We start from the raw sequence: 11,549 nt of genomic DNA, 5'->3' as shown, positions 1-11,549 counted from the left end.
CCTCCCTTCTCCTCCCCTCCCTCCCCCCTTCCCACCCTCTCTCCTCTTTCTCTTTTCCCTCCCTTTCAGCTCTTGAAGCTAACGCATTGGCTGGGCTACAGGCATCTTGTTGCCAAATAGGTGGGCCCTACTCGTGTTGGCAAAGGCTCAAGCAATGGTTAGGGAAAGAACGCGGAGAGGACGAGAGACGGCGAGCGAGAAAGAGAAAGAGAGAGAGTTGGAGAGAAAAGGGGAAAAAAGAAGCAGCACTCGGCTTTGCCAGCGGTCGTATGCGCTCATCCAACATTGATTCGGCTCTCTGTTTTTTTTCCTCCCTATTCTGTGCTCTGCTCTCCCTGGCCCCCCCATCTGTGTGTGTGTTTGCGAGAGAGTGTGTGTGCATGCGCGCGCTCGTGCCGGGCCCGGGATCAGAACAGACACCACCACCAATTAGATTTTGCCAAGGATTTTTTTTTTCCTCCGAGATTTTTAAAAAAAATTTGGAACTCACAAAGGACTGTTGAATTTTTGTTCTTTTTTTCGAATACATTTATTCTCGCTGTTAAAGTCTTTTTCTAGTCATTTTTTTCTAACATTTACATTTTTACCTGTTTATTATTTGTTTTGCTCCAACTTTTTGTCCGTCCTTTTTTGTGTCATTTTTGGCTTTTGTCTCAAGAACTGCTGGCTAGCGTCCTACTGCAGGACTCCCTTAAAATCTTTTTTGGTGTGTGTGTGTTTTTAAACTTGAGCCCACTGTTTGTGCTCAGCAGCGTGTTCTGCAAATTTTAAAAATTATAACCCTCCCCACCCACACCAAGTTTTTTTTTCTTTTCTTTTTTTCATCTGCTAATTCTCCACACCCTGCCAAAACCAGCGCTTGCTTTACATTGGGGAGCGCGGGAGGAAAGAGAGAAAAAAAAACTGGTGCAGGAGATTTTTTTTTCACTTTAAACGCTGTGCCAAATTTATGATGAGAGTGCAAAATGGTAACTACCAGGCCGTCTGTCTTCCTCTAGCAGTGTGGTTTTCTGTGGTGATTTCTGTCTGCTTTCAGTTTGTTGTGGAAATGTGAGTCTGGTTGGAGCTCCCTTTGCATGGTAGCGCAGATAGGAAATGGTATGGCTGATCTTTTAGCGGCACATTTCAACAGTGGTCTAGTGGCGGCAAAGCTTGGCGGTGGTGAGCGACCGGTGTGTGGCAACCCTGGCACAGGAACGCTGTGGCGAGATCTGGGCTTTGTTGCCCAGAGATATGTAGTGAAGGTATTATGGTACAGCAGAATAACTTCTCTTTTTACAGCAGGAAAAGCGGGAGCGCAACTTGGCTCAGTTTTTCATCTGAATTCGTGAACTGTCGTCTTTTCTTTATTGTCTTGAACGTTTTATTTTTGAAATGCTTTGTGTTATACCTTTGCATGCTATTGTAAGGATGATTTTTTTCCTGGTTTTCCTGCATGCTTTATTTTTATTTGAGTCTGAATGTTGGAAATGAGAAATAATTTTAACATTTTAATGGCAGTTATTTGAATAGCTTTTTGATTTGAATTTAAATTAATTGATAATCATCAGAATTTTCATTATTCCAACAACACGTTTAGTATTATTAAACATTTTGGCATTTTCATTAAAAGTTTTAAAAACCTCTAATTTTACAACTTAAAAAAAAAAGAAAAGGCATTTAAAAAAAAAAATTTTCTACAGCCTCCTAACGCCGCATCTTTTTCTCTCTCATCAGGATGAATTTCATCCCTTCATTGAGGCCCTTCTCCCCCATGTCCGTGCCTTCTCCTACACCTGGTTCAACCTGCAGGCCCGTAAACGCAAGTACTTCAAGAAGCACGAAAAGAGGATGACCAAGGATGAGGAGCGCGCGGTGAAGGATGAGCTGCTTGGGGAGAAGCCAGAGATCAAGCAGAAGTGGGCCTCGCGCCTGCTGGCCAAGCTCCGCAAGGACATCCGGCCTGAGTTCCGCGAGGACTTTGTGCTCACCATCACGGGGAAGAAGCCCCCCTGCTGCGTGCTGTCCAACCCCGACCAGAAGGGCAAGATCCGCCGCATCGACTGCCTCCGCCAGGCCGACAAGGTGTGGAGGCTGGACCTGGTGATGGTCATCCTGTTTAAGGGCAGCCCCCTGGAGAGCACGGACGGCGAGCGTCTGGTCAAGTCACCCCAGTGCTCCAACCACGGCCTGTGTGTCCAGCCACACCACATTGGGGTGACGGTCAAGGAGCTGGATCTCTACCTGGCCTACTTTGTCCACACACCAGGTATGTGGTACCTGTAGAAGAACCGTTTTTCCCACCGTTTATGTGGTTGTTATACACACACATACACACAGGTCATGTGTTTTGTCACACACTCTTTGGCATGTAAGTCACAGATTAGACCCTGCCCTCCACTATGTACCAAGCTGATCTAGTGCCAGGCTTTGATAAACCCAGTCAGCACGGAAATAAAGACCACGTCTTGATATTTAAAGTCTGCAGCGTATAATCCTAAAAAAAGTTTTCCTCTCAATGTTTCTATCTGGTTTAAAGAGATTCAGAGAATCTGACAGTCAGGCTTAAAACCTGTGTTTACCTAGAGATATGTTTGCATTGGTACATTTGTTCAAGTATTTGTGCGCAAATTTGTCTAAATCCAAATGTGCATGTTTTTCAGTGCCATCTGTAAACAAAAGCATCTGCAAACCTGTTTATCTGTGTGTGCACGCATGTGCACACGTGTGCGCGCACGACAGGCAGTTTGTCATGTGTCTGTAATCCATGTGTGTTGTGAGGTTGTTGTGTATCAGTAGCAGTGTGGTGTATTTGTGGGTTTCTTTTGTGTGTGTGTGTGGTGGTCTGGAGAGCGCAGTGACAGCTGGCCCAGTCCCAGGTAGTTTAGGAGGCAGAGAGAGAGTCAGCCTGTCTGCAGCCTCAGCCTAACGCCACACACACACACACACACACACACACACACACGCACACACACACACTCAAGTGGACAGACTCTCGCTCAGGAGCTCTCGATCAAACACCCAAGCTGCGCCTTGCGTTGTTCTTCTGAGCGAACTGATCACACACACAGTCACACACACGTTTGTGTTTACAGCAGTGAGACGTTTCGCGTTTACATCCACACGTGTTTTCTGCTGTGATGCTGAAGTTGAAATAGAGGCGGTAAAAATATTTTGGTGTAACATGTATACAAAGCCACATGTGTACTCGTGTGAGGGCAGCGATCAACGCTGTGAAATATAATATTTGCATGTCTCATTTTGTTGCACTTCACAGCTGTAGTTATTTCAACCTAATTTCATTTCTCAGGTAATTTTAGTAATGCAAATCCACTTTGGAAAATAAATAGCAACAAATGCTGATCTGGATATAACATTATTAAATATGTTGTAACTACTTTTGCAAAAAACAAAAACATTTAAAAACAAAGAAAATTATATTCTGTTCAATTAAATTCCATTTAATTACTGCAGTGAGAATTTGATGTACCTGAAGCTTAATTTTCCTGACACAAGTGAATTTAAATTGTGCTTTTAAACACACTAATGTTTAAAAATGTCTCTATTAGAATATAGTAGTAATAGTAGTAGCACTCCTGCTGTAGATGCCTGAATGTGCTGGATGATTTATAGCATAATTTAGGCTAATGTATTTATAATTGAAGCCCAGCTTTACCACTGTTAGCTGTGATTACAGTTTTAGTCACATTCATATATAATTTGGTCTATTTTATATATTTTATTTGTTGTCGTCACTTGATGTAGCTGTCTGTTTCTGTCAGGTGTTTGCACACACACACACACACACACACACACACACACACACACACACACACACACACACACACACACACACACACAGTCACTCTCCTCTTCTTCAGCCATTTCCTATTATCTCGGGCTCTCTTACCACAGACTGGCATACAGTTACAGGGCCTTAATTCTTCTCCTTGGCAGGGAGGTGCAGCGTTCCTCTGTGACAGAATCCCCCATGCCAGGCTCCTTTCAGCCCAGTGTGTAACTCTGCTTGAGTTTTGCGGGGCCTCCGTGAGCGCCCCTTCCTGTTCCACAATGTGGCATGGCAAACCGCGGCTCAGATTAGCTCCCAGCGCAGCCTGGTGCTCCTTAGAGTTTTTTTCCCTGACAACTCTGTGCCAGAATCCAGCAGCCGCTCGCCCCCATCGATGCGATGCACTAGCCCGTCTCCTTTCTGGCCTTTGTGCATTTCATTAGTATTTCATCTTATTTGTACACATGTGAGTATTTTTCCATAAATCTTTATGGGATTTCTTTTCTTTCTAATCTTTTTTTTAAGGCCAAGTGGCTCGTATTTGGTTTACTACTGCATGTGAGAGAAGCAGCGCTGCTTTTTCCGTGCAGCCACCTTGCACTAACAACTGGTCAAGAATGGAGAGAATGTGCGCGGTAACTAAAATGAAAAAGCGTCCACCTTTTGTAAGCGCAAGTCGCTGTGTTGTTCCAGCATGCTGGCGCGGGTTAGCCAGAGGACAGGCAGACAGTGGCTCCATTCTAACCTTTGGGGTGGCAGCGTTACAGTTTTATTCTTAGCTCCCCTTCCCAGGGTGTCTGTGTCTTGCGGAAGTTATCAGTTGCTAGGCCCGATGATTGGACCGCAGCCGTCTCACCCAGCTCGTCCCCGCCGTCGTGTTTCAGCTCTCTCGTCCCCACTGATGTCACTGTCGCCAGCTGTAAGGCGGGGGGGTGGATCTGCTTTCATGCGGCGTGATTGACACACACATACACAGTCACACGCACGCTCACTAACCCCCACCCCCCCTCTGTTTCTGCTTCCCTACAGTACAGTATGTGTCTGCTTTTGTCCAATTATAGACTTCGGCCCTCGCAGGCGGGGCAGGGACAGATCAAAGCTGATGGACTCTGATCTGCACTACTGCACCACAGCTTCAAGAGCAAGGTCCCGCTAATCACAAAACGAGCCTGATCATTTTCTTTTTGACAAGTACCTGCCTGCACACAAGCGCAGAGCATGACATAATTGTCAGGCAGTAACGAGAGTCGGATCCCAAAAGTGGTTAATTTTCTTTTCACTGATTGTGCTGCATTCGATGGCAGCAGTAATGGCTCAGGGATGTGGAGGAAGCAAGGGAAATCGGGGATGAGGAAGAGGTGGGGTGGTGGGTCTGATCTCATCTTTGATCACATGTCTGTCGAAAAGGAAAGTCTGGCTCGCCAGTTGGGCGCTGCGGGCCGTCCTCCACCTAGAGACGCCCGGCTCAGGTCATGTTTTTTCGAGCGACGTGTTCCATATTTGTCCGTCTGACGAGGCTGCACAGTTCCAGCATTAGTCATTTTTGGAGCCCGGTCAGCCTCATACGGCTTTCATTACTTGTGCTGTTATGATAAAAAGATGTTTCTGCAAGTGCAGCCTCCATATCTGGTCTCTGTGCTGGAGACAGACAGACCAGAGAGGTGCCCGGGGCAGGTCCGAAAGCCAACTACGCGTGCCAGACAACGCCGTATCTCCATGCTGCTATGGCGCAAACACAAATCCGAGACATTCATTTACCCATCAGTGTGTCTTTGTGCGTCGTCGCGACATTACAAATGACCAAGAGAATCTCTTTTAATAGAGACAAACAAAGAGACAGACAGCCAGACTGAGAGACTTAACGCCTCCACGTCATGCTAAATCCATCAAACACATCTTATCTGCTTCGCCCAATATCCTGAGCTTCAAAAAGGAGGTAAAATTATCAGATGCAGTTACATAATAAAGAAAAAAAGCAAACAGGAAAGAGTGGGATTTGTTTTATTACACACAAGCTCGGTCCATAGAGGCAATACGCTGGAATATTAAAGCAGAAGTAGCAGTCGTGTTATGTTTGCCGTTTGCTGAGTGTTTGCAGAAGCAGAAGAGAAGGAGGAGGTACAATGGTTAAAGCAGGAAAAATACTCTCTTCTCTTTCTTGGATCTGCGTGTTGTGCAGAACAGAGATTTCTGGATGGAGCGCAGAATTGCGCTCCAGCGTTCTGGCACGGCTCCGTAACCCGGGCCGACGGAGGAACAGAGAGTGTCGGCGCCGAGGGAGCCGCATTCATGTGGCGTGAAAAACACTGCTGCTCCGACGCTTTCAACGGAAACTTTCTTACGCTTTGTTGTCATTTGAAATAATGCGTCCATAAAGTTTGAGCATCGGCAAGCCCCTCTGACATGACAGGACAGCGTCAGCGACGCTGCCGCGCTTTAATGTGCGCTGTGGCGTCCGGGCCTATTTTCAGAACCCCTCGTTTTTCCAGCTTTTTTTTTTTTAATGCGTGCGTGTGTCACAGAGAGGAAAAGTGAAAAGAAGAGGGGAGTGTGCGGAGTGTAAGGAATCGCTGGTAAACAGATTACTCCGTGCAATCGGGCTTCCGAGGCGGTTGCGCTAATGCTCGATCCTCTGACCTCCTTTAACCGTTCTCCCTCACATCTCTCCCCGTTCTATAGGTCCGACCGCCGTGCTGCTCTATGGGCTTGGGAGCAGGCCAACCTGCTTCATATTCACTGTAATTATCCAGTTTAGTGAATAATCCTGGAAAAGATACACAAAAGGCTGAGTGTATGATTGAATTATGTGCAATTTGAAATGAAGGTCGGGTCTTAACTTCGGGAATAGAAAAATTCCTTGTAGCAGAAAGTGCAACAAAGAGTAGCTTTATTTCCTAATTTCACTGTACAGTGGTTTTTAATTATTGGTGTAATTAAGGTTAATAAATAAAAGCCATGGTGTCTGTTTAGCAGCTTAGCTCACTTTTTTGGATTTAACGAGCAGAAATTTATTTATTTCTCAAGAAATTAAATGACTTAATAATATGGATTAATGAGTAGAGTAAACAAAAGCAATAAAAATAAAAAGGCTATTCAGCTTATTGAGCTTTATTTTTACTTCACAGCTTCTTTGCTTTCCTCCACAGAGCAAACACAAATTAGACGTCTCCCCCCATGTTTCGCCTCCGTGTATTATTTTTAGTCTCTTCAGTTCCACTGTTTTGCATTTGCATGACCGATCTTCTCTTTTCTCTGTGCAGGCGCCAGGCTTGAAGTCTGTCCATCCGCTAAAAACATAGGTATCCCCGCACAGGAGCTCTGGCTGCTAACGCCTGAGCCGAGGGGCAAAGAGCAGGAGGAGCGGAGAAGTGATGTGTAGAAAGGACGGAAAAGAGCGAAGCGAGCGTCTTTTTCTGGGCCATTTCCCAGCAGCCAGATTCTGATCGGTCCGCCTCGCGCCTTGTTGCCTCGGTCCAGCGGAGCAGAGCACATGCACGGAGACTTGCCCTGTAATTGGGATAGCTCTTTCCACACGGAAAAAAAACCGGAGCGGAACACAGCGGCGAATCCGCCGTCTCCTCCGTGCGCACATCTTTCATTTAAAAGTAAAAAATGAGCAATTATACGCAAACAAAATCCCCTTAAATAACCACAAATGAACGCTAATAATGTGGAGATTAATAAATATTTTCACCCCTGCTTCATTTATTCTCCCATTTAATGGTAATAAATGTCAGTGGTTGCTGTTAGGATGATATTGAGCGCTGATATAAAGTAAAAAGAAAAGCGTAGAATAAAGATAATGGAAAATGCCATGCTGAAAACAAAGAGAGAGGGAGGGCACATATTCAGGCTAGTGGGGCTGGTTGGCAGCATTTGGCACCCAAAGCTGCAGCTCTGTTTAGGAGGTGCCAGCTTTTCAAACCGACACACAGTCCCTGCCAACTTCTCTCCTTCTGATCCTTTTCTTTCTCTCTCATTTTAACATTTTCCCCCTGTATCCTTGTTTTCGCTTAACACTTCTTCCCCTCTGCACGTCCCCTTACGCCCCAGCCACCGCCGCTCCCGTGGATGCTTTCTCACAGCGGGCTGTCAGAAAAGACGAACGTCAAGAACGTTCGGGTCTTGTTTTGCTGGGATGTCGGCGCGTTGAATAAAATGGCTATCGTGTTACCAGACGTGTTCTTTTATTTTTGTGAAAAATATTTTCCACAGCTCTTTTTTTGTTACTCAGCGTGCTTCTGTGGATTCAGGTCCAAAACAAAATGGAGGATGAAGCACAGCTCCTCTCCAATCAGAGCGGAGAACCAGTCAGGAAAAATGTTACTGGCAAATTAGCAATTCTGAATATTTCCTGGTTTGCTTGTTTTCTTCTTCTTAATGTGTTTTGGCGTATGCACACATCTGCATAGGCAGAGTGGAGGTGAGGGTTGTGGGCTGACTGAAGAAATCAGTTGTACGTCTTTCGGGATGCAGACCCGGGGCCCGAGGATGGAGACAAGAACGTGCTGCTGCGAGCGATGAGAGAGAGCATTAAACGCTGGGTATGGGGGTGGATGGAATTACTCAATAATGATCAGAAAATTAGAGCCATTATTGAGGGAGAGTAAACAGGCCTCTCTAAGTGTGAAAGCCTCCTATTCAGCCAGGACCAGGAGCAGGACTCCTTTCTTCCTTTCGTGGATCCACCCATGGCCTCGAGAGCCCGTCTTTTGTTCCCTGAAATAACAGAGTGAATATATGGGGGTCGAGTTGGGAGGGGGGTGCCGTTCCCAGTGCTGAGCACAGTATGGACGAGCTACTGACTGTAAGCTACTCCTTTTATTGCAGCATTATGTTTACTTTTGTCTTTCTGGCTTTTTTCCATACTTACATTTTTTTCAGACTTACAGTCTAATTAACTGTCTGTATTTAAATAAGTTGCTGTCACTGGGTTCAGAAATCCTGGCAGCGTATGTTAAAGTTATTTTCTTTTTATTTATTTTTACGTCTGTTGCGTACAAGTGCACCTGTGCGTCTCTTCTCCATTAGCGCCTGCGTCTTCCTCTGTCTCGGTCCAGAGTCGGGGGAAAGTGGGTGTAAACTAGGCGCTAATGTGACTACTTCCGCGTTTGTCACTACAAATGTTTTAATTAATGGGGAACGGATAAATAAATAAGCTTGCCACGTCTCGGAGCAACTGAACAGCAAATGCAGTGCTCAGAAGAGGGACAAAGGAGTGAAGAGAGGGATTTACACTTTGAACAAGCCGTTAGAGAGAATAAAGGAAGCTGTGTTTCCTTCCCCCCTTCTCTCACATCACTTCCAAGCACTCTACTGCTCTCAGAATAGGATTTGACGTTCATAATAACTATAGCACTCTTGCTTGTAGCTACTTTAATAATGACTGCAGTTAAGTCTTTCATGCGAGTCCAGAATTCTCTGTCTAGCTGAAGGTAAAGGAAGCTGAGTTAAGGTTGTATTTAAAGGTGGAAAGAATTAGCAAGGCCCCCAGCGAGGACAGAGTGGGCATCACTCACATTCAGATAGATGGGGTTCCAAAGTGGCTTGCAGATGTGCAAAACTATGGGAAGGCTAAAGCAGTATAAATAGTGTGGATGACTTTCCCCGGCAGCCTGCCTTCATGTGACTCAGTCTTGTATTCAACATCCTTCTTCATTCAGCTCTGGAAACTCTCTCCGGGGCAGAGCTTTTTCCCGCTCTGGGGCTCCGCTCAAAGGGGGAAAAAGAAGAATTACAAAAATCACCTGACGTGTTCGCTCACTTTCTCCGTCTGTTTGCTTTTCATATAGACGGCCAGCTCCATTTCACAGACATCACTTTTGGATGGCAACATTCTCATTATACTCGTCAACTGTCAGCGCTCAGCACTCTCTCGTCTATAATTTCAGACTCATTTGAATTCTTATTGGCAGCTTCGATGCATAAATTTCATAAAAGATAGGAAAACAACACAATTTCTTCTCGCTCTCCCTGGTGAGCAATAAAATATGGAGAAGATTAGTGGGAAAGGAGTAATTCAAATTCAATTGTTTGTTTGGATTTTTATTATCAAGAAAACACATGTCCGGTATCATATTTGAGCTTCATACATTTTACATCGCGGATACCTAACAAAGCCAGCGTAACTGTCGCGCTCCAAACGGCCTCACGGCACCTTTGCATTGGATAGCTGTCCAGAAAGGTAGATGAATAGAGTTGCCATGGCCACAAAGCTTCCTTTTTTCCTCTCAGTGTACCTTTCCTGGGTGATATCCAAGGAGTGTCAGCGACTGGCCTGGTTGGCACGTTGAGTGGCCATGCAGTGCTGGGCTGTTTCTGTGGCGCTTCAGCCTACAGTGTGGGCAACCAGAGCGCAGTGCTCTGCCAGAGGAATCCACTCAGATCACTTTCACTCTATAGAGGGCATCCCCAGCACTCATGTAAATTAATAAGCACATATATAAATATATATATGCAGCTGAGCAGGGACACTAACCCGTGCAGCAGCAATGTTAGTCAGAGTCTTAGATTCAAAATGACTCATTTGTTTTCCTAAGAGGAAACGGAGGAATATTAGATTTTCTTGGTGTTATAATTTACTATTTTTATTTTAAACACTTGTCACTGGACATGAGCCAAGTGAGACATATAATAATGTCACAGTAATTTTAGAGCAGATTTTTCCCTTAATGTTATTCACACATTTTGCTAGGCTTAGTTCAGTCCAGGGGGCTTTTTATCCTCTGAGAAGCTATAAGTACCTTTTGAGATGGCAGCTGTGATATAATTTCATTGTGAAAGCAGGGGAGCCTGTGATATAAAAGACTTGCCTGCAGGCAAACAAAGCGGCTCTAACCCCTGTGTGCTGCTGACTTTGGCCTTATGTTCTTTTTGTTTGGGATATCACTGACCCCGCTGCCCTTAGTGCCAAAATATTAACCAGAAAATCAAATCTGTCCTTCTCTCAGTTCTTTAGGCGTTCTGAAGATCATTATCAAATAGACGGAAAATTCTAAATAAATGAATAAATAATAGGACAAAATCCAAATAAACTTATCTGGTTCTTGAGAGGTTTGTTCAAATATGATTAAAAATCCTTTTGATACCAGTTATTAATGTAAAGCATATGAAAACAAAGTTCTTTTAATCAGACGTTAAACCCTGGAAATTAGTGAACTCATAAATCATGCAAGTGGTTATTAGAGAATCAGAAAACAGGGCTGTGTGGAGAAAACAAACATTTGTCTGTATGTCTTCATGCTAATAAATCCCCGCGTCCACCGTAAGCCTTCCACTCCATCCTATCAAGAGGAGTGATTTTCTGTCGTCGTTTCTGGTTTAGTTGGCTTTAGTTCAACCAGTCAATCGATGCTTGGAAGACATGCGGTTCTCTGCTAGTTCCTTCTAAGCTGACAGAGTTTGGCTTTCAGCATATTTTTACATTTTCCCCCTAAAACTAACCAAACCTGTCTCATTTACACCTGAACCTAGTCTCAGTGTTGTGACTGTAAACCGATCTCTTAACAAGGATTTCCGTAGGTCTCGTTCCTCACGCTCATCATTAGAGCTGCACCCCTGTGTATTTTACAGTAATACACCCACTGCGTGTGAATTGGCTGCTCTTGTGTTTTCGATGCCGACTGATTTAAATGTTAAAAGATCAAACCTTTATCCCCAGTGGCTCTCTTCAACTGCAAAGGAGCCGAGTGTGTGAAGTGTGCTTTTAGGTGTTGTTTGCCTATCTATTCCAATGGAGAGTGTGTGTGTGTGTGTGTGTGTGTGTGTGTGTGTGTGTGTG

The 11,549-nt window shown here is 44.8% G+C and overlaps 1 protein-coding gene across 20 annotated transcripts in view; it reads left to right on the top strand.

The window, feature by feature from the left end:
- nfixb (nuclear factor I/Xb) overlaps positions 1-11,549 on the top strand; it is a 147,789-nt gene that overhangs the window by 49,184 nt on the left and 87,056 nt on the right. For 18 of the 20 annotated variants that reach the window (XM_042228213.1, XM_042228212.1, XM_005941787.3 and 15 more), the window contains one exon: positions 1,717-2,248. In XM_042228213.1, coding sequence (XP_042084147.1) covers positions 1,717-2,248 — 532 coding nt within the window. The other 2 variants (XM_005941792.3, XM_014339888.2) reach the window with 2 other exon arrangements.

Source organism: Haplochromis burtoni, unplaced genomic scaffold, assembly GCF_018398535.1.
Source record: "Haplochromis burtoni strain Fernald_Lab_line unplaced genomic scaffold, NCSU_Asbu1 Contig_312, whole genome shotgun sequence".
In the NCBI taxonomy this organism is placed as follows: domain Eukaryota; kingdom Metazoa; phylum Chordata; class Actinopteri; order Cichliformes; family Cichlidae; genus Haplochromis; species Haplochromis burtoni.
This window is presented reverse-complemented; position numbering and strand designations above follow the sequence as displayed.